Consider the following 23,871-nt stretch of genomic DNA (forward strand, 5'->3'; position numbering starts at 1 on the left):
GGTTGTTGCCCACAAGGTTGCTGCTCGTTTGTTCCAGGAAAACTCATCATTTACACAATCAATCCAGACACTTTTGGTGTTTGATGGTCGTTTTTTAAGAGCTGAGAGACTACTACATCCTGTGTAATTTGGTCTTGCAAAAAATAGAGCAATAAACATAGCACTGCAAATGAAACATGCAGTCATGCATAGCAAAAATCAGTGTGAAATTGTCATCTTGGAGTGTGATGCTGTCATCATGAAAGGGGTTAGTGCTGTGAAATCACAGAATAATTTAACAAGAATACTGCGACGTGTGTTATTTACACTCCCTTGTGTATTTATACGTTTAAACAGTGTTAGAGCTCCACCAGCTGTTTTTCCCAAGTGTCTGTGTGTGTGTGTGTCACAAAAATGTCCTTGTATTTGCTTTTTAGGTGGATCATTGAAGAATGGATAGGACGTCGGTCACTCACCCCGCAGAGTCAACATTTGAGAGTTGATTAACCAGAGGCCATCCAGCTGACAGAATCGGTGGATTTAACTTCTTTGGTTTGGATGAATCTGCAAAGAAACCACGTCAAGACATTTGGTGAAGGACATTCATGAACCCAGTCCTGTGTTGTCTGAACAATAACAGGGAATGCTCATTGGACAGCGGTGATATATTTGAGACCAACTGGTTTGGACTGTAAGGACATGTCTCTACACAAGCGGAGGAAAATCAGGACTTTTGCCCTCCTGTTTTGCATCATTACATTTACAACATTCCTGTTCAGTTACACTTTCGGGGACCCGTCACTCTACTTCAAGCATGCGTTTCGCCTGTCGGACAGCTTTCTCTCCAAAGGGCTATGTGCCTGTCACCAGTGCATGATGGAGCAGGACGAGGATCCTTGGTTTGCTGAGCACTTCAATCAGTCGGTCCACCCTCTGATGACCAGGGAGAACAGCGTGCTCTCTGATGAAACCTTTAAATGGTGGCAGGTAAGACCCAGGGGATGTGTTCAGGGGAGTTGTGTCCTACAGAGCAGGGGTCTTTCACGTTTTTTAGGCCCAGAAGCCCTTAGCTGAAAGAGACTGAGTAGGGCTCCATGTACTGTATATACCTTAGTTGCATTAAATGGCGTTAAATGCTTAAGCTTAACAGTATTGCTACCATAGTAACAACCCTACCTACAGTCAGCTTATCTTTAATGTGTAAATAAAATGTTGTTTTCCACAAATGATAACATTTTAGATTTATAATGGATCTTCAGACATGTCAAAATCTTTGGGGGGGGGGGGGGGAAAGTTCAATACTAATCTTAATGTAATTTGACGGCCCACCTGCAATACCTCTGAGGACCCCCAGTTGAAAATCTCCCACATTCAGCTTCTTAGAGCACATGGGGTAGTGAAAAGGAAGCTCATGCTCCCAAGAAGTGTTTGTTTTTGCCACATTGATTGTTTCAAATCCAGGGGATCTTCACCAGAATCAAGTTGTGAAGCAAACTCCCACGCACAGTTTGTTCACATATAACAAATAAGATGCTGGATTTTGAAATAGTTGTTTACTCTCACCCATCTTTACCACATGTATAGACAGAGATATTTTCAATCAAATTTGATAAGGTGTATATATGTCATTGATACCATAACTTATCCTCTGTAATCTGCATCGTTGCAAATAAGGCCACTTCTGTTCATGCATATTGCTTAACTACAGTTGTTCCCAACTGTAGGACTATTAACCCTTGTATTGTATTCAAATTTTTACAAGAAGAAACATTTTACAAGTTAGTACTTTTTTTTTCTACCTGAAAATCAACAGCCTTACCTTATTGTATGTGATAAACATGTCTTCTTGACTCAATTCATAACATTATTCTGGACATAACCACATATGTTTTTTTCCTAGTGGATTTTTAACATGAATTATAACCTTATGACAAAATAACAAATCCCAATTCCACTTTTAATTGTTTTCTAGTAGAGACTCATTGCATTCCATAAACAAATGTTATTTGAAGAAAAATTTGAAGAAAAGATTTGACAAAAAATGGTGGTCTATATTCTTCGTGTTCCACTTCCGGGATTGATCAGGTGTTGCTGGAAATTCCGTCCCAACACATGCATTTTCAGTTTCCTTCCACTTTCTTTGAGTTGGAATTTTAAATTGGGTGGATTTCTGAGGACTATGGTTACCTGGTCCTCAGGTCTCTGCAGGGTAAATCCAGACAGCTAGCTAGACTATCTTTCCAATCTGAGGACTATGGTTACCTGGTCCTCAGGTTGCTAATCTGCAGGGTAAATCCAGACAGCTAGCTAGACTATCTGTCCAATCTGAGGACTATTGTCACCTGGTACTCAGATCTCTGCAGGGTAAATCCAGAAAGCTCGCTAGACTATCTGTCCAATCACATTTGGTTTATCTTGCAGCAGCTCTGTGCTGAGATTAGCACCGCCCATGACGATTCTGATTGGTTTAACCCTCATGTTGTCCTCGGGTCAAATTGACCCGTTTTCCTTTTATCAATGTTATTTTTAACAACCAATGAAAACATGATTGATTCCACACTACGCTCTTTGGCAAGTACAAATCTCTACGGGGGTCTTATTCAATTGTATAGCATTTGAAAAAAAAAATGTTGTTTCAAAATAGCATTGTTTAAAAGTTAAGTGTTGATTATCCAACATCATCCATTCCTTTAATTTGAGTCTAATTAATTCCTAATTTTTGCTTTTCTAACTCAAACATTAGGTATCGTTTCCTATAAATGAGATTTATTGACCCTAAATTCCATAAATAACTGTAAATCTAAAATAAGTTAGTGTAACGTAGTGTTGAAAACTTAAAAAGTGACAAACATTGAAAAAAGTGCTGAAAAAGGGACAAAAATGTAAGAAAAAGTCAAACATTAATAAAAAGCATCAACAAAAGTGTTGATTTTCAATTTTGACGAGAAGACAACACAAAGGTTAATAAATGCCATTACCCTAGAGCACGTTTGCCTCCCATCCCCAAATGCTATGAGGAGTAGTCAGACCCCCCTTCAACGTGCCCGGGAGGAGGGTCTGGCAAAGCCAGACTAGATTAAAGGCGATCAGTTACTATATATCGCAGGAAATTGCCATATTTATTAAATTGCAATAAAATCGTATCTTTAGTAACATGATGTGGAGAGGCCTCTGGTGATTCCCACCCCTACTATTAAGGAAAATATCTAGCCTTCAGTAAACTGATCTAATCATTAATGATTAAGAATACATGAAGGGTTATGTCTTTCCCCAGCCCCTAAAGATAGCTGCAAATAGGGTTTCATATGACAAGAGCTTGAAATTGTAATCGACTATTCATGCTTTTTTTTTTTTATCACTTGTATCATGGTCATGGAAAATAAAGAAACCAATTAGTATCATCAGGACACCTCTGGTCACTAGTTTGGTCACCTTTTTCTAAATCAGAAAATAAAATTGGATTAGAAAATCAATACCACTCTAATGCATCAATGCGAAACATGGAAGCTAGCTCCAGCAGATGTTTTCTTTAGCTTAGCATGAAGGGAGTAACGGCTAACCCGGCCCAACCAAAAGTTCACAAAAATATACCCCACCAACACGTGTGAAGCTCACTAATTAATGTCTTCTTTGTTTAATGCAAACAAAAAATAGAAATGTGAAAATGGCAAGATGTGGTGGAATGGGATTTCCCTGGCACTGACTCCCTGGAATCGCCCCTGTTTGCCTGAAATGTCATGGTGGCGACAATCCTCGAGAAATAGTTTTTACATGCAACATTTAATATATTATATCAATCCCTTCTCACATAACTTGTCCAAAAATGAGGGAGCTTGATCTGTTGCCCTAAGCGTCTGATACTCCCACGTAAACCGGTGCGCTGGGGACACTTCAAACTGTAAACAAGGTCGGTTGTGACTCTTTTGAGTTATGAATTTGTAATCCATGGATTATATTAGTTTTATAAAACTTCCGTCTTGCCTAGAAAAGTCACTACTACTCAAGATTCCTTTATTGTCGTACCCAAGTAGTACAAAATTAGGTGCAAAGTTCCCAGCTTAAATGAATACAGCACAGAAACAATTAAAAACGTGTGGTAAAGTTGAGTTATTAGTTACATGAATTAAAATAAAATAATGCTTATATGGGTGTGCAGAGCAAGAACATACAGTTGGGATGAAGTCTAAATATCCATATTTGAAGTAAAATAGTGAAGTAGAGAAGAAGGTGCAGCCAGAACAGATACTAAACTGTAAACCCAGCAGCTGAGAAACCTTTTTGCGCCAGGCGAGCCACCCCGTTGTACTAAATGGACGCCATTTTGGGATCTGCTATCCAGTTAATATAACACATCCATGGTCAGAGTAGGATGGGTCCAACAAACACCGGCCTTTCACCCAGGAGAACGCGGTGGTCTGAAAAAATCTATCAGACTATCCTGTATGTTGAAAATTACTCCAAAGGGGGTCCTGACCAAGCCTCCTTAGGTGACTAGAGTCATAGAGAGATAGATAGACATTTGTTGATCCCAAAAAATGGGAAATTACGGTGTTACAGCAGCACATAGGAAAAAATATACATACAATATACATTAAATAATAATAATAAAATATAAGAACAAATAATTAAATATATACAGGATGGGAAAACAAAATGTGCAGCTGCTTGAGTAATTTGCTAAATATATGCTATAATGTAAATGAACCAATTGTGCAGGTTGCCGTTATTGCAACTGATGGGTGTGAGAGTGTGTTGGTTGCATTTTTAGCCTTTCCTTTGCAAGTTAGTGAAGTAAAGTCGGATCTAGCGTTGACTTGGACACTACCTGACACTGCAGTCAGTGCACGAATTGTTATCTCTGCTCCTTCTCTGATAGATTTTGTCATCTGTGTGATTGCCCAGTGTCGGCGTTAAATGGCTGCTCCAGGGGGAAAAACCCCGGGATTCCAAGTGACTGACACATAAACCTGGTACCGACTGTTAGTGGAGCTAAAACATATCCTTGTATTAAACTCGCTCCACTGGAAATATCTTAATGGATGTGATGCCACCTACAGTTGGCCAGTCATCCACAGGGATCATTAAACACCCAGCGTGAAATAAAAATGAAACCAAGATTAATAGACATAGCTGTTTTATGGAGAATTTCTTGTTGAAATCCACTTTCTTGTCAATTAAAATTCATGTCGGATATATAACTAATTACATAGCACCATCAATTTCATCATGTCCAACCAATATATATATATTCAGTATATATACAGTACCAGTCAAAAGTTTGGATACGTTTTCACATTCATTTAAATGGGAAAGCATGTCCAAACTTTTGACTGGTACTTTGCATGCAATTTAATATATACTGTATATGCAATATTACAGTACATCCCAGTACAACTCTCTAAATTAAAGTCTATTCACAGAGTTTATGTCTGCAATTATCTTACCTTAGTCTGGGATGCATCCAGCGCCTTAGGCATTCCTACATTCACCTCACACCATGTCCAATTAAGGCAAGAATAGAAAATGACTGCAGTGTTGCCTCCTGTCACTACTCATTTCAGGAAATGCTTGAAACTTGATGAGGCAAATGTCAAATATCAACGGCTCCCTGGCCAGATGTTTGGGGCTGCGGGACTTCCAGGTGTACCCGGGCTCTTTCCTCCAATGAGACATTAATGCCATTTCCTCAGATTTCAGTTTTGCATTTGCAAGAAAACCTGTCCAATACATTTTATATAATAAATAATCTGGGTTTTTTTCTGGCTGTAGGGCAGAAACCTTATACCTTCATATTTTGTCTTTTTTATATCTTTTCATAACTCAATGCTATTAGTCACCTTTACGTCGGGTTATGTGGTGATTTCATATGAAGGTAAACTGCTTGATATACTGTTTTCAAGTGAGCCTTTTTCATGTCTCATAAAGCAACAGTTTTGGACACACAAGGCATTCACCAGATAGCAGCGATATTTAAAGCATGAGTCCTTAAAACTCTTGAGATTGCAGAACATTCTGTATCCGTTCAGTGTTTCCAGCCCCACATATAGCAGTATACGCTGCACACACATTCCTGCATTCATTTGCTGTCTCTCCGAGTTCAAAGGCACCCGAAGAAGGCCTGGCCAAAAGAGCCCCCGCGCACCAAGCTTAGCCGCCTCTGAGGTTGTTTCAGAAATGTGCTCGGCGTCTCGAGCTCCGCTGCCCTTGTTCAATCACTTCAACTTAAAGTAGCCCTGGAGCCGCGTGTCGCTCCCTCTCTGAGGTCTGTCTCTGCTGCTGTGTCACCAGTGGCTGCAGTCAGAGAGCCAGCCAGCCAACTTCAGTGAAGTGGTGGAGGAGCTGTTCCAAGTCGTTCCTGATGAGGTGCTCTACGTGGACGCCAGCCCCGAGCGCTGCAGGACCTGCGCCGTGGTGGGGAACTCTGGGAACCTGAAGGGGACCCACTATGGCCCCCTCATCGACTCCATGGATTTCATCATAAGGTCAGTTAGCACTTCAGTCTGGGGTGGGATTTTTGTTTTGACATTTACTATGAACTTGTTTCAGTTCTGCTGCTTTAACCGCATTTTTGGTTTAAAGGATCATCTTATAACTTGGGTCTTATTTGTTTAACTTTTGCCAAATTTGAATCCGTTACGATGATTGGTTCCTACCAAAGTCAATGCTGAGGTCTTGGACATATTGCAGTAACATTGCGGAGACGAGCCCAAAAAGCTAGCAAGAAACAAATCAATCATTTAGCTGGGTTGGCCACTTTTTTATTATTTTTTTATTTTTTTGGAGATGAAACAATGAAATGAAATGCATACTGAAATATGCCAATCACAGTTCCCTACAGTCCAACCGACACATCTGAACCCATTGATATTCAGTTTACCATCATATACGATTGTAAAAACCAGCAAATATTTACATTTAAAAATAGGAATTTAAAGCATGTTTTGGCTTTAGTTGGCGTACATATTCATACTTTCATTTCAGTGTAGTGTCCATAGACAGTGAAAGGAATGGCCACAGCAACGCCATAAACTTCGGAGACCAGCAAGATCATTTAGAAGCTCTTTTCCAGTGATGGCTGAGCGTGCTGTATGTATTGTGACGCGAGCAACCTGTCTGACAGATGTATCTCTTCTGCTAGCTGTGCCGAGAGAAATCTGTTTGTGGATACATTTTACTTCATATGAATTCCCTTGCCACATATTGAAGTATTTCCAATCCATCATGATGAAATATTTGGTTCCAATGCTTCACTGGACTCTCTCTGGGCTTCTCTCTTGTCTGCATGCCTCGACTTCCCCCGGTTGGCTGTGAGCTTCTCCTGTCCATGCAGTAATTTCTCTACTGTGTGACAAAGTCAAGTCAAGTGGTTATGACACATTCGTTCCTATTTCTTTAGAAAAAACGGCTGCTACGGGCCATAAAGAAAAGACTGAGAACTGGTTTTCTGGAGGGGTCATGGGAGTGCTGTTGGCTTTAAAGGAAGTTAATTTGGACTTTAAAGTGTAAACGAAACTTCTCGCTTAGGATTCAGGTCAATGCCCATTAAATTTGTCCATGCTGGACAAGTCACCCATCTGAGCCTGGCAGGCTTTGTTACAATTAACACTAGTTATTGATACTGACCTGCAGCGGCCGAAAATGCAAATTATAGTGAAAACACGCCAGACATGTAAGCTGTCTGGTGCATGGCCGCGTAGCACAGCTATTTTTATTTCGGCGCCCATGTTTTCCAAGCTGTCCGTCCACCTTGAGCGTGGAACGGTCTGCTTCAACGATAGTTTGTCGTTCCTCAATTTGTAGCGCGAGAGGCGAGCGAACGCGTCAAGCCAGGCAGGTCATCACAGTCAGGAAGACGACGGTGCATCTGAAAACTTGACAAAAATAAAACCTTTCAAAATAAAACACCTAGTTTTCATGGGGATTTTGGCTGTCTTGACTTCTCACAGCGAGACACGCGGTCAGGCACAAGGAGAGAGAGAGAGAGAGAGAGAGAGAGGCCAACGGACACACACACACACACACACACACACTCTACAACTACCAGTACCTGTCTACTTATTTTGAAGAGCGGGAGATAGCTAAGGGGAGAGTCGGATCGCTTTGTGACCGGTGTGAATGTCCAGGCGCGCAATCAGCCAAGTGTCCACGTTTTGCCAATTTTGTTGAATTGCTCTTAGAATATTCTAGAACAATTTGGAATAATGTCACAATCTGTTGCTATCTATCTAAAAAAAAATTCAATCAGTATCCTAAAATTGTTCCTGCACAGAGTGGTTATTGAAGATACTATATATCTTAAGCAACTGCACATAGTACTAATTTTTAAAGTGAATGTGTCAAATCAGTGACATTGATAGGATATTGGCTCAAAATCATAAGGTAACACAGTCCAGAGACTGAAAACAAATGTCTTTCTAATACCCACAATGCAATCCTCCTAGATCATCTAAAGCCTCCTTTTTAGATCTTTATGAATATTAAATGCATCGGAGTAGCGGCTAAAGCCTTTTGTTTGCTCAGCAGATTGCAATGGATTTGCAAAAGATTGGAGTCATAAAAGAGATTTTGTACATCAGCCTGACAAAAAATAAGCTTGATAGACTTTAAATTAAGCAGAATGTGTACGGATATGTTGTTTGAAGTACCAAGAAGTCAATATGAAAATTAGATGTGGATTATGTTTTTGTTCTTTGAGTACATACTAATTGGTAGGCCGATGCACACAATGGCCTTTTTTGCTATCTTATAGAAGGGAAACTTAGGGCAAAAGAACACACCATCACCATTTCCACTTTGAATTTGATTGCAGATAAAATGAACAACTGGCCCAAAAGTTGACGCTTTTATCTAGCAAATGTGGAAATCCAGCTAACTGTAAGGAGTGGAAGCCAGAGATAGTGGAATCACACGTCTCTGCAGCTCCAACACACTGGGGAGATTAAAAAGAACAATTTGGACCCAACAACAAACCAAACTGGTCCAGTAGACTATGGTCTCGCATTGTGATCAATTAAGTATAATGCAAAGTTTAACTTAAAGGTGAGGGGCTTAACAAAAACTGTAATCATGTGCAAACATATTATGAATAAGCAGAAACTAATTTAATAATGCAACTTGATGGAGCAGACAAAAACAGCAAAGTGAATAACTCTGAGTGACTGCTCTTGTGTGGCAGTATTTCCACAGTTGGTGTCCACAGTGGCAGTGTGCCTGCATCTCAATTAGAACAGCATCGTAACAATGCAAATAGATAGTATTAATTTTGTCTACGAAAACTATAATAAAGAATATTCATTGAAAGCCTTTTTTTACAAAAATGAGACAAACTGAATAATAAGTAACCTTTGAGAACCAATAGTGTGAAATGTTCAAAGTCTAACTCAACCAACTTCTTATCCAATCAAAAATTGTATCTTCCTATTTAGTAAAAAAAAAAAAAAATCTGTACCACCAACATAACCGACACCAACTCTTGATCTAGACGCTTATAACTTGATTTAAGCTTCTGCGGAGGCTTCACGTAGAGTTTTCACCATAGTGGCCTGAAGTTTTTACTTGTACGTTGGTGTGTGTGTCTCTTTAAGAGACTAGCAGGGCCGGCCGGTGTGTGGGGAGTGTGTGTGATGGAGCGAATGGGAGAGCGATGGCGATTAGCTTCAGAGCGTGTACCGACTCTAGAGTCATAGTGAGAGAAACAAAGTGTCTCTCCTGATCTTTCTGACCACGGTGGGAGATCTGGAGCGGGGAAAAAATCCTTGATTTCAGGTTTATGGAGAAGGAGAACCAGGAAAGGAGTCGGGGGGGGGGGGGAGTAAGCAATGACCATCGTCAAATCATAACGGATTCTATCACGGGACACCCCCCCCACCCACGAACCTCCCCACTCCTCAGAACCACTTCCTTAGACAAACATTTTGACCAGATGAAATAATTATAACGTGCACTACAATAACATAACAAAACCATAACAACTACTACTAACTGTTAATGCGATCAAATGAAAAGACATAAGTTGGCCTTTTCACAGTGCATGGCTTCTTTGGCAGCCCTCCAGAAAGTACTTTCCCCATTTTCTAGTGTCAACATTCAATTTTGCAAACTGTTTCTCTTGTGGGAATTTTAAAGGGCCCTAGGGTAAAGTTTAAAGGGCACCGTGAATTGACTTTACACCCAGAATTTGCATACTCAAATAAAATGGCAAGGGAAGGGTTCAAACTGCATACTATATCAACATCAGGTGGCTCTGTTACGATTGATGGCAAATGGGCTTCATGATGATGTGGCTGAGACGAAGATCTTATTAGGAGAGTAACCGGAGCGCTGCTTAAATATCCAAAAGCAAATTTGGTGCGGTATTCTCGCATGGCTCTTAATTTATCACAGCGCGGCTTTGGCAACCTGCTGTGACATGTTGCTTCTGTATGAAGCCACATTACTGCACTTATCTTCTTTAGCGGTCCCCGCTGCGACAGCAGCATGGCATTGTCTACCAATTCAATTATTGGATGGCAGGAGACAAGAGTTATTCTTTGCAATCAGCAGAATACTTTCCTGCAAGAGCGTGCTCTTGAAATTTGTCATTTTATTTTTCTTCATTCAGGCCTGAGAATCCCATTTGGAGTCGTGCTTGATTGGCGGCCATTGTGCCGAGCCAAAAGGTCACCTTAGCTACACAAAAACAAATGGTTGAACACCTAGGTGTGGAATACATATTTCACAAAGCTCGGGCAACATGCTTGAGGGCAGCACTCTGTCTAACATACATTTTTATGAAATGTCTAGGGTACATTTTTCACTGAAACGCTGGGCCTTCCCAATCTAGACAAAAAAGGATTCATTTTGTGAAATCACTCACATCTCTCTCTCAGTATTTTTGTGCGCTCTGTGGCACACCAGCACACTTTATCTGAGAAGCGGTATGCTGTGTTGGGTGTGTGATTGTCTCATCATTCATATTTACATTGCTGAATTGAGGATCAGTTAAGCTTATATTCTAAACTATGATGTAAGCCTTTGCAAATAACTTCATTAAGATGGATTGCAAAGCCAGCAGATGAGGTCACATTTGTGACTCCCGATCCCTGTTTCACAATTGGCTTTAAAACTGATTTTTACACAACTAAAAAAAGGAGCTTTCTGGCTTTAGCTGTCTCCTGAATTCGCCTCGTAACTAGTAGTGATGACCTTTTTAAAAACCGGTAAAAAGATGTAGAGAACACACTTTTTTTTAATACTTTCTCTGTGAGAGTGTTATTACTGTAATGATACTCCTCAGGGCTCCTTACAAGGGCCTCTTACCCATCAACAGCCTCTCCTGACTACAGAGCTGCTCTTTTTGCTTCCAATCAGTCCCCCAAAGCGTGAACAGTGCTCGTCTATTGAAAGCTTGTTTTTGCATTATTCTTCCTTATTGTTATAGCACAGCGAGAATAGTTCTTTTAAAGATCCGTCATCACTAAAACTGTTCCAATCAAGGCTTTGTTTTCACATTTCCACTCTGTAATCAATCGTGTCCGTTTGCTCAGGGAACCTTTTTTCTTATCGTGACACAAAGAACGATGGGGTTCTGGGGCTTGATTGGCACTTGGGCTACCCACGCTGCAAAATAAGTGCCACTGGGGCATTGTAAGAAATTCAAGATCATCCATCAAATGTCCATTTTGTGACACGAATTTTAATGACTGCCAATTTGTACTGCAGAGCATTTTCAGGTGACTCACACCTTCATTTTTATTTGTATGTTATTTATGTAGTATATTGTCTCAAAAGCGGCTTGGCTGCTTGTGTGGATGTACTGGTACATCCACACAAGCATCCAACACATCCAACACTGAAAGCAGCCATTCCCTATCTCCGTGTGGTGTCTTGGCAGCTCCTACAGCCCTGATGTGAAGTCCCATTCTTCAGGAGGCACATGCGGCGACGCTACGGCGGGGACTGGCCATTGGTCCGACAGGCCATTATTTGAATATTGTTCCCATTGGACCGAAAGTCCATTAGTCCGACAAACTATTATCCTGAAGACAGAAGCCCACTTGTTCCAAAGAGCCTATTGCTCTGAAAATATTGCCTGATGTCAAGTTGTTTCACTCAGTTTCTATCTTCAGTCTGACATTGCCTCTACTCCAAGTAATTTCCATGGGGGATCACTAGTAGGTCACTCTGGCTCAGTCTTTGGCCATGATTCCTCTTTTTGTATTTTATTATAAGATTAAGTTACATAGCTACAAGTGGATCCACAACCCCAGTTTTGCCACGTTGCATGAACCACTACTTTTTTCTTAGATGAAACTAAAGGTGAGAGCAACAACTGTGTGCCTTTACAACTACGGTCCTCCTCTGTAATGAGGTGGTCGTACACAAGCTAATGATCCTGTGCACGATGAGGGCAATTGGTGGGCACAATGACTGATGGGTGGGAATAGCAATTCCCACCAATAAGTCCCAAAACTTCATTTAGGGAGTGAATGCCGTGAACTTATTCTTCGTAAATCTTCAGTCATTCTCTGAAAGAACCAAGCAGGCCTGCCTTGATGAACGGTCCAATTATTTTTTTTTTTACATTTTATTTTACATGACGGTCTTGCATTCAACTTTTAATGAAACAGCATTGGGTTTACTATTCCAACTCTTCACAATTAGATCAAGAATCGATCGCAACATTCTGCTATTTACCTACAAGACATAGGTTTCTTGGTCTACAGAGGGCTGCTGGTGTTTAATCAGTCCACACCGGGTGGATGTCAGCTGTGGTTTCAGGATAACTGGGAGCTGTCTATAGCCAGCAGGCAGAGTACCACACCGCTCATGAAAAGCAATAGCAAGTTTAGTGTTCGCCCTCCTAATTACAAAGTCTCAACCTTTAAACCCCCCCCCCCCCCCGAGACTCTGTGCCTTCATCTCAACTGGTGCTGATGCCTCATTCTGGCCCCCACTGCTTCACCTACCTGATAGAAATGTACACAGCGCTCATTACACATCATGATTATTAGTCAGCATGAACTGCTAAAGCCATTTGAAAACTGTGCGCCCAATCAAGCTTACAAAGGAGGGCACCGAACTGGTGAATGTGAAGAAGTGAGACACTACTAAAATACCGCTGACCTTTTAAAGTGTTGGATGGCTATTACATGCTGCGTGATCTGCCATGGTGGGGACTTGCATGGTTCTTGGCTTGAGCATTTTAAGTATATATGAATAATAATTAGACAAAATGTCCAACAGGCTGCTGGCAGGCAAGCAGCCTTGACATTAAAGACGCCATTAGTCATTTATCAGCATCAGTCTTAGTTTTCTAACTTTTAAAGAGGAAGAAAAAGAGCCAAGAAATTCGAACACAACTGAACAGATCTAAGATTTTAGTCTGATCAAAGACATTTTAGAGATTAAGGGATCAAGTGCACAGCGTGTTGCACCTGGTGCAGGTGCGACTAGGGCGTGTATAAATCCACTTTTGCTAATGTGACAGTGGAAAAAACGGTCCGTTGTTGATGTAATGATATGAAAATGTAACCTCACGGTTATAGTGACCAACAAAAAGGTTTCCGGTGTTGTTGAGGTATTTTAAAAAGTGTGTTATGCCTTTAGTAGCACCGTTTTCCTTCATGTTCTGCAGACACAATAACTAACTTCGGTAGCACTTTACAAAAAACACTATGCCAACGTTGTTTTCAATAGAAAAGCATTTGCACAAAGCAAGCCGATCCACTTTCCCATGTTGATAAGAGTGTTAAAATGACATAACCTGACCTGACCTGCTGTTTCAGCCTGCAAAATAGTATTTTAGTATGGAATTCTGGATCCAACCCTGCCCACACACACTCGCCACTGCTAGCCGTTACTATCCATCAGCAACCAGCTAACAACATTTTGAGCTAACTAGCATGTTACAAGCCCTGGGAGCTGAACCTCTATTTCTTCAGAAATTGGCAACCTTTCCCTTACAGATTTTTATACAAGTGTTGGAATTACTCTGTGGCATTCAGAAGGGTCTCTGGCGTGGTGCGAGTGATATCAGTTATTAAAATGTGTCAGACACATGGGCAGTGGAGCGGAGGGGGGGGGGGGCCTGTGTTGAAATGAGAAACTCGAACCCGTTTGTTCACTACTACCATAAAATTATTCTTACTGGAGGGTGTATCTCTTCAAAAATGTATTTTTTGTGGCCGACAAGGTGTGTGTGGGTGGGTGTGTGTGTGTGTGTGTGTGTGTGTGGGGGGGGCAGTAAGGTTATCAATGCTCGCAGTGGCAGCACACATTACAAACTACAGTTGACTGGACATTTCTCTCAAACATTCACTACAGCATTAGACTTTCTACGTGCGAACGGTTGATCATTTTTCCCTTTTTATTTGAGACGCCCCGCCCCAGGACTACCCTGTAATTTGAACACTGTTTTATATTATCCATAAATAACCAAGCACTGTGGCCTAATGTTCGACCAATAATTGCATACAGTAGATCTCGCAGCAGCAGCCCATAATCCACACTGGGAGATGTGCTGCATAATTAAGCCCACGCCAGCCTGTTACGCAAGAATGACACTAAACTGCAATGATACATAGATATATGAAATCTAAAAAACAGTTAAAATACATTTTATTTCTATAACTGAGCTTTTAAGAGTCACTTCCATTGAGTGAAGTTGCTTGATGCTCAATGTCCTGGCACTTTATGCTTGTAGCCTCCATAGCCGTGCTACAAATCGCTTGTCAGGACATCTGTCATCAGAAGAAGGACCTCCATTCTGAATTTCACTCCTCTACGGAGAATGAGCCATCTGCTCTGGTTTCATGCTTTCCCTGGAAGGTAGCAACAGACCCTCTCAGCAAGTCTACGGATTTTTTATTACAGAGGGCCACATTCAAAGCTTGGCACACGCTTATGCTTGATAAGCACACAATGTTGATCCTACACATTACACTTAAATATAAAAAAAAAACATCTTTCATTTCACATTCTGTTTCCTGACCGTTTGTGTCAAATGCTCAATACATCTGCCTCGGCTTGTTTCCAGTCCATCTGGTACACGTTTCCCGTGCGAAGAGGGGAGTTAGAGCAGAAGTTAAATATTGATTAGACCAATTTGAAATATTCACCTCCTTAGAACAGTTGACACCGTACGCCCCCACAAGATTAAGTGAAGGAGCAGCCCACTGAATCCACTTAACAACCTTCTGCAGTGCCCTTTGCAGACCCTTTATTGTAGCATTGACCCCTGCAGTGAGTAATGACAAGGGTCTTCTACAGATCTCAAGAGGCGCTTTTGAGCAACACAAAAAATGGCTCAAACGTTCAAGAAATGACAGACTGTCGATGAATGACAGTAGCAGTGTGGAGTCCTGGACTCAGACTCAAGGCCGACTTATGTTGCTATTCTCTGGACTCGCCTTGGACTTGAGGATTTTTGAAATTGGACTTGAGCATTAATGAAATAGGAATCAGACTTGGATGGAGTTTCTGACTTATGTGTAATAGGCAGTGATGGAGTACTCAAGTCCTGGATTTGGACTCGAGTCCAACTCAAGTCGCTATTCTCTGGACTTATGACTCGACTCTGACTCAAACGTAGGAAATGGTGACTCGACTCCAACTCTTCTTTGGTGTCTTGACTACAACAATAGACAATAGAGAAGGGCCTTTCCCTTTTCAGCTGCTGGTAAAATGTCAAATAGGATATAGTTTGGTCATTTTTGGACAAAGACAATAAAAGAAAATAAGGGATATAGTTGTTTTCCGGTTGTGTGTGTGTGTGTGTGTGTGTGGAAGAACATTATATAAAGCCTAGTCCAAGGAAAACTGACTAACATAAAGTAATCGTGTTAAGGCCAAATATCTCTGAATGTGCTGCAGAAGTGATGAATTCTTCACATTATCCTATTGGAGATGTGGCCTGGTGTTCCTCTGCTGTCCTTTTTCATCTGCTTTGGGCGGCAGGGATCCATTTGGTGAGTAATTCTTAAATTCCCAGATGCTGTACCATTTAGAGAGAAACTCTCCAACGTAGTCCTGTCAAAAATGGTTCTTCTCTTGAGAGATTGAACCATAACACCTCTTGGCAATACTTCTCTTCTTCGGTACATTGCAGTTTTAGTCTATATAAAGCAACATGCAGCAGTGGCCAAACCCGGCTTTGCTTCCCTGAACCTCAACAGAGGAAAATATAAATGTCTTGTTCATGGAGATCATACCCATTGCTCTTTCTCCTCCGTCGCTGATGTAAAATGGACCAATCGGTCTGTGTTAGTTTCGTAGATCTGTTAAGGCAAAATGACACATCGTTATCTGTAAAATACTGCACCTTTTCCCCCAGAATGATACAACTAATGATGCAGTGTCCTAATAATCAGTGCTGTGGATGATAACCACAGACACATCTGGTGTGGAAGCTTTATCACTGGTGACAACACTTCCATCCTCTGGACTAATTCCTACCATTTCACAGCTCGTTGGATTGCTTTAGTTAGCTGTTGCATTAAAGGACAGCTGTGCGTCATGTCTCTTTGTCTCCTGTTTGTAAAGCCTTATTTAATATATGTTGCATTATTAGTTAGGGTGATTCATTCAGTTGGCATTTTTAACGGTGGCTCTGCAAAATAGTCTGAGGAAGGAAGATGTTTTGGTGGAACATTTGCACCCCGCAAGAGAGAATGCCACGTACATTTTTATTAAATGAAATGTTCACACAATACAGCAACATGAGCTTAATGAATTAGCTTGATACATGGTTAAACCTCATTTGCCTTTTCCAGTGTATCGCCATGTGTACTTTGTCCACAGCAATCCCCTCGCATCGGTCCCAAAACGTCCCAGTTAGAGGAAATTCCTTAAACAGATTCTTTGTAAAGCTTAACAATAATTCCCCCAAAAACCAAAGCAGGCACGCCTTGATGCGTGATCTAAATTTCCAAAACCTGTCATTTTCAGTGTGTAGCTTGCTAGCTCAAAGTGTGTTGTTTCTTATCCGGTAAATGATCGGTCGATCCAGACTACGTAGACCCTAGCCCCGAAAGAAAATTGTATTCTCTATGAAAAATGTATGTTTCTAATTGCTTTTACATTTAATTCCATTTAATTCATGTTTTACAAAAAGTGTTTTTGTTGAGCTATGTGAGTACTGGTTAAATCATCCCATTGCAAAGTGTTATTCAAAACGCTTTTAAATTAGTTATTTTGTATGAAAAAAGGTTATATTAAAGGTTGTTGTGTGCATTTGAATAATTGAATTTGTGCTCATTCAAAGCTAATGTATTGAAATGCTAAATAACTTTATAAAAGTTGATTTCATTTTTATAATGAAGATTGATTTGTGTCTTTTTTTATTTGCCGAAGACTGTATTTTACAGGCAGGCCACAGATTTATTTCCTAAAGGTCGTGGTGAATTTTGAACCCAAGAGGTTTCATTTTACACATGATCCTATCTTACATGTTGCAGCTGGAAATAGCAAAGCATCTCTCATCAGCTGGAAGATAGACGGACACTTCCTGCACGATGTTGTGTTGAGTCCTGACATTCTCAGGTTGGAAATGTCAAGTTGTTGTATAGCTGTCATCTCAGAGTCCGTAATGACGGGGCTGATATTGCTCAGACCGGAGTGCCCAAACAGGTGATGCTAGTCACATGGGGGTGGGGGGGTCAGCTTTAAGATATCTCCTCTCTGTGTCACTTCTTTCCACTGGCCAACACCAACTGCCCTTGTCCAGCTATAATCCCACCAATTACTGCTCCGAGTGTGTGTTGTTGGACATAATGACAGGGACATCTTGCCAAGTGGTAATTGTTAAGCTCTAAATGGACACTGGATTGTTCTCAATTGCGGTTAGGATGTCCAAAAACTTGGACATTTATGTCTTTATGTTTACACTTATTTTTCAAAATGGAGATTGTGGCTAGATATGAACATCTCAGTGCCATACGGCTTGTCTGACTTGGGTGGATTCTTCCCAACTAACCCCTCTTGATTGTGGGGATTACAAGAACACAAAGCCAAACGGTTCCCGTCTTTAGAACACGCGGGTGGAATAAATCTCAATTTGAGCCCTCCTGGAAAGGATAAAGATGGCATTTGCGCAAAAACATAAAATCTCTGCTTCTTTTTACCGCAGAATGAACCAAGCACCCACCAGTGGTTTTGAGGAGGATGTCGGCACCAGAACTACACATCATGTCATGTATCCAGAAAGTGCCACAGACCTGGACAACACCACCATTCTGGTGCTGATCCCCTTCAAGATTCTGGACCTGCAGTGGATCATTAGCGCCCTAACCACGGGCACTATTAAATAGTATGTGTTCTTGTTGAATGTTTAAGCTGTACTAATCAATATTTGGATATGATGAATGAATCAAATGAAAGGTGTTGCTCTTAGAAAAGAACTTACAAAGACTAATCACCCATGCAGTTTCTCAATTCAGCTTTATTAATCCCGGATAAATCAAAAAATAGATTTGATCCGTTTTAAAGTCTGATTGCAGAAGAGATCAAATATATTCCCTCAGACGTTTTTTAATTAGAAATTAAGCATCTTTCATCTCATTATTTTGGTTTTAACAGCGACTTCGCAACTCATCAAACTCATTTCCATCTGCCGGAGACAGCTGATTTCAGCAAAACATTTAAAAAAAAAAAACACACACATAAACCATTATTGTGGACATAGTGGAGTTGTCTGTGTTTGGTGGAGACCAAAACTGTGTTTTAAAGGAAAATTTATATTGGACTTGCGTTGACCAGGTGGCCACAAACACAACTCTAGATGTGTAAATATCAGTTTGGCCATATCAATTCACAAAGGTGATAATGTGTCGGTGTTGTGTAGCCGTTTGTTGCACCAAGGAGCTAAAAGAATCTATCAATATAGGTTTAAAATAGAGGCATATATACACTTATGTTATTGTCACACAAAAAAAAAACAATGGCAATATAAGCGAGCTCCAAAAGTGGATCTAGGAAAAAAATTATTTTAATACTATATTCAAAAAAACAAGGCAAGAAATTAAATATAAAAAGAAAAATATGGCTCATGGGCCAGAACCGGTCTAATCAGACCCACTGGATGAAAGTGTGAAAATTGCAGAAGTAATGAATTCCAATTCCAAATTCACCTCTTTAATCTTAGAGAATATCCAAGTTCTTTTTCCAAAAATGTACGACTTTGATCATGGAAATTATTTAGAAGAGCTTTCTCTCGGAATATCGCACTTCTCCCCCGGGTCCGTAATATTACTTTAATTAACGTCTTAGCAGAAGTGAGTGCCAACATCGAGCTGAGAAGAAACTATGTGGCAGATAGTTTCTGATCTTTCTGGAGAGGTCTTCTGGTCTGGCCTACTTCAGATTAGGGGTATGTAGCCTATCAAGTAAATTGAGTCTGACACCCCTGATAAGGGGATCTATTGGCAGAAATGAAAAATAAGATTCATAATTATTATAGTATAGTATAGGTATAGTCACCTGAAACCAAGAATAATTTTCATTAGTTGAGATGATTCGTTGTTATCTACATAGGGAGCGAGTTTGTACAGTAGCCCAGATAGGACAAACCAAACCGTGGCTGTAGAGAGATCCTTTCACATACACTACATGTTTGGAATGGGAGGGGTGAGGGGAGGGCTCCTGGTTTCCATCTGCATCCTCACCACTAGATGCTTCTAAATCCTACACACTGCTGCTCTAAGACACAGTGTGTATGAAGACAAATCTCCCTCTTAACTTGACTGTCACAGATCCAAAACAAGAGGCACTTTTCTATAATTACTTTTTCTAGAAGGTATCATTAAAAATATGCGTGCGTGTGTGTGTGTGTATGTATTTGTGTGAGTGTGTGTATGTATTTATTTGTGTCTGTATATACAGTATGTGTGTGTGTGTGTGTGTGTGTGTATGTATGTACTGTTTATGTATACTGTATGTACATTTGCATACAGTATATGTATACGTGTACAGTATGTGTGTGTGTGTGTGCTCTTATAATTTGGATATGCAAAAAAGCAGGGGTGCCTTTCTTTAGCACACCATTTGAAATTTTAAATAAAAGTTTAAAAACTAACTGTCCTCGAAATGTAAAAGCCTAGAACGCAATAGGATGCATCATCGTGTATGTGTTCCGCTTCCAACCAAAGTACACCTTTCGACTACCAGATTGTCATGACAACACTCTCTCTGTGTTGCTAGGCGTCAGATTGCCATAATCAGGACAATCGCTCAGTGTTAATCTTCCAGTAAATTTCACCTTCAGCTGCTCCATTCTCCCAGACTCGTTATCATTAGCTTCATTACTGCACATCCCCAAAAAATGAAGCCACTGCCAGGAACTCAAACACGGCAACATGTTAGACAGTAGAAGGACGGCTAAATCCAAACAAATGTTTTCAATAAATGTGCAAGCAATCATTCTGCATCATTACATTTCCCTTTTACTGGCAGTAACATCAGCATTAGCAGAGTAGCCATTAGATCTTAACTGAGGGCTGGGAATTATGTGGTTACATTTTTCTAGTCTTGTTAAAGAGAATGGGGCTGTGGGAAAGGACGCAATTGTGTGAAGGGACGCTTGAGTGACTGTTTGTGGCTCACATTGAATTTTAAGCACTGTGCAAATATGTCACGCCTGTGTGTTGAAGGATCTACTGTTTTGACATGGGGTGTACAGTGTAGCAAGTCAAATAATGCAACAGACGCACGCCGGGCCATTTTCACATCCATCGCAAAATGGGAAGACAGGGGCTGGTTATTGTGCAGCAAACATATCCAAACGGCATTAAACCAGTCTGTATAATCCTTGAATTTTAATGAGACACATTGCTGCAGAAGCAGTAGCCTTGATAAACCATGCTTAAATTGGGAACATTTGTCTGGATTGTATCGTACAGTGTAATCATAACTTGTCTTTTCAGTCGTTAGTATGCCGTCCATTTAAAGTTCCAACAGTCTGCACATAGATGTGGTGTAGAATTTACAATGACGTTACATTCACTCTTTTTTAGCTCACTGCAAGTGACTCCTAGCTCCTTTTTTATTCATAAAAACTGTAGAAAAAAACCATTTTGCCTATATGAAAATTGCAACAGGACGCGGAGGCTGCACCCATCCTTCTTTCAAAGACCTGCCATGTTTGTGTTGTGACTTTTCAGTTTCTTCTAATACTGGAATGACTGAGAATGCAAATATCCGACACTCAGCATACGTATCGTATGTCACTGTGAGGATTTCACAGTCTGACTATTATATTTGATCAGCTTTCCTCTAACAGTTTGAATAAGGGAAAGATATTTTTTATGTCCTCAGTTAAATGATATTGAAATAATTGATAGTTAATTGAACTTTAGTTAAGTTATTTTACTGTTAACAAACGATGAAATTATTTTATAATGTGTAATGTAATTAAGTACTGCTCTAATATATCTTTACTTTTACAATAATTAGTGTAATATGAAAAAATGCATGATAAGATGCATGATAAAAGGTTTAATTTTTAGAAAACAAGGAATAAGAATTCCCTCTGTTTGGGCCTTGGTGCTGGGGCCCTAATAGAAGAATTGAACCCACATTTAAATTCATGGATCCTCACACTTTGTGGATTTGATAGTGATTGTAGACGAATCGTGATTGGCTAAAATAGAATTTCAATGATTTTCAAGGCAATTGACGCACAAAATGTTCTTGTGTTACAGCACGTATGTGCCTGTTCCGCCCAGGATAAAGGCAAACCGAGACAAGGTGAGTCATACGGAGGTTTTCTTTCACACATTTAAAAAATGGACGTATTCTCGTCCATGTTCCATTAAATCCAAGGTTTGGATAAATACATATCCATAAGCGCACAATATTGCCATAAGTACATGGACACTCTAACCTTACATTAACATGTCACTGTTGAACATATCATCCCAAAACACTTAATGTTGTTTTAGTGTTACATGCTGATTCTTAGTGGTGGAAAGTATTAAAATACATTTCCTCAAGGAATGTACAACATCTTTTGCTGCTGTTTGACTAAATGAAAAAGGAGTGAAAAATAAAGCATATGACTCTTTTTCAGGTGTTGATTTACAATCCAACATTTTTCAAATATGTCTATGAGAGTTGGCTTGAAGGTCACGGACGGTATCCTTCCACCGGCTTCCTCAGCTTACTGTTTGCCATCCACATATGTGATGAAGTGAGTTGAACCACTGCATGATGGACCTTGACACATGAGAGCTACTGAAATTCCTCAAAACAGTGGAATAACCTTGTACATTTCACTTTCACAACACTGTGTTTTGAAAAATAAGGAATCTGAAATGAATGTGATCTGAAAATTGAATATGGAGAGGCGAAGTCTCTCCGCTTTCCAATGGGAACTTATTTCATAATATGGTAGTGAATGGGGTTAGGGTTTTTGAGCCCGTTTAAATTGAGCCATGAATTAGGACCACATGTAAAAAAAGTCCTTGAGTTGTGCAGACTAATCTCATGATCTGGCTTTTGCATGACACGCCGATTTGCATGCCATTGTTGGCGTGTTATCAAGACACATACTCACTTTTAAACGTGTATTTCAATGCCGTTTAATGTCCATTGACTTATATTACGCTGTGATTGCGTGTGAATTCATGCCGTAGCGAGTATGAAATGTCGAAAATCCACATGAGGAGGTTGGTCGGGGTGGGGGTGGGTGGTGGTGGTGGTGGTGGTGGTTTCTTCTTTCACTTAATCCAACCTGATTCTTCTTTTCCTAAACCCTACCCCGTGTGACATTTCCTAAACCTTCGCTTTCGTCTCGCAATAACACGCCACGTGGTTTGTATGTTTACGTCCACTTTATACAGCGCTTACATACACACGGATCTACATCCAGCATAAAATGCGTAAAGGTAACACGCCACATGGCTTAAGAAAGTTGGCGTGTACTGTATGTTTAAACAACGTCATGTCATGTTAAGTTCTGAGCTTAAAGTCAGAATTCTGACAAAGACAAAGAGCTTAGAATTCTGAGAAAAATGTCAGAATATTGAGAAAAATGTCAGAATTCTGACTTTTCTCAGAAGTCAGAATTCTCAGAATCTTTTTTATTTTATTTATTTTATTGTGACTAGTTCTGAGAACTCTGAGTATAGTCAGAATAATGTCCACATGTGGCCCTAATCATGTTCTGTAAATTACACATATGATGCTCATCAAGTTAAAAGATAATTTTGCAAGTGAGGAAAGTCAGTTGTCACTACATTTTGTGTGAAAGCGCTCGGTGAACTCTATCTCCTCTCCCACATTCCCATCACCTTGCTTCTGACACAGGGTTTTTGTTCCTCCTCTGCTCCAGGTCAATGTGTTTGGATTCGGTGCGGACCGCAATGGAAACTGGCACCACTACTGGGAGAAGAACCATTTGGCCGGAGCTTTCCGACACACGGGGGTCCATGATGGAGATCACGAATATAATGTCACTCTGCTGTTGGCAGACAAGCACAAAATCCAAATGTTTAGAGGCAGATGATGCCAAGCCCATATGTGCATCATATGGGCTTGGCTGTCCTCTCCTATAGGGCAATGTGCATTGTTAGTTATGTCCACTCAAAGTGCTTCATTTTGCCAATTAAAGGCTTAGTTTATTATTCTAAGTGTCTGACAACATTATTAAAGTCCTTTTTATATAATGTTTTTTTTGTGCACGTTACAGGTTTAAAAAGTGAAAAAGCATAAAGTCCTAACCTAGGTACTGTCAGGGCTCTCATGCTCTGCTTCTGACTGGCAAGTAGTCCTTACCCAGGTACTGTCAGGGCCCTTATACTCTGCTTCTGACTGGCAAGTAGTCCTTACCCAGGTACTGTTAGGGCCCTCATACTCTGCTTCTGACTGGCTAGTAGTCCTTACCTAGGTACTGTCAGGGCCCTCATGCTCTGCTTCTGA

General features: G+C 40.4%; 1 protein-coding gene across 1 annotated transcript; it reads left to right on the forward strand.

Annotated features, from left to right (window-relative positions):
* The first annotated feature begins 642 nt into the window (after nucleotides 1-642).
* Nucleotides 643-23,494, forward strand: LOC117956835 (CMP-N-acetylneuraminate-beta-galactosamide-alpha-2,3-sialyltransferase 1-like). The gene is made up of 6 exons (XM_034892126.1): nucleotides 643-966; nucleotides 6,268-6,461; nucleotides 18,086-18,265; nucleotides 21,654-21,699; nucleotides 22,022-22,141; nucleotides 23,285-23,494. Exons 1-6 carry the CDS (start codon nucleotides 679-681, stop codon nucleotides 23,456-23,458), a joined length of 1,002 nt encoding a protein of 333 aa, XP_034748017.1. The 5' UTR covers nucleotides 643-678; the 3' UTR covers nucleotides 23,459-23,494.
* The last annotated feature ends 377 nt before the right edge of the window (nucleotides 23,495-23,871 follow it).

Source organism: Etheostoma cragini, chromosome 14 (assembly GCF_013103735.1).
Source record: "Etheostoma cragini isolate CJK2018 chromosome 14, CSU_Ecrag_1.0, whole genome shotgun sequence".
In the NCBI taxonomy this organism is placed as follows: Eukaryota; Metazoa; Chordata; class Actinopteri; order Perciformes; family Percidae; genus Etheostoma; species Etheostoma cragini.

Excerpts from the sequence above, each read along its gene's own strand:
- LOC117956835 (XM_034892126.1), top strand. The coding sequence starts at position 679 with ATGTCTCTACACAAGCGGAGGAAAATCAGGACTTTTGCCCTCCTGTTT. Across the intron at positions 967-6,267 it reads AAACCTTTAAATGGTGGCAG|TGGCTGCAGTCAGAGAGCCA; the intron begins GTAAGACCCAGG and ends CTGTGTCACCAG. Across the intron at positions 21,700-22,021 it reads TAAAGGCAAACCGAGACAAG|GTGTTGATTTACAATCCAAC; the intron begins GTGAGTCATACG and ends ACTCTTTTTCAG.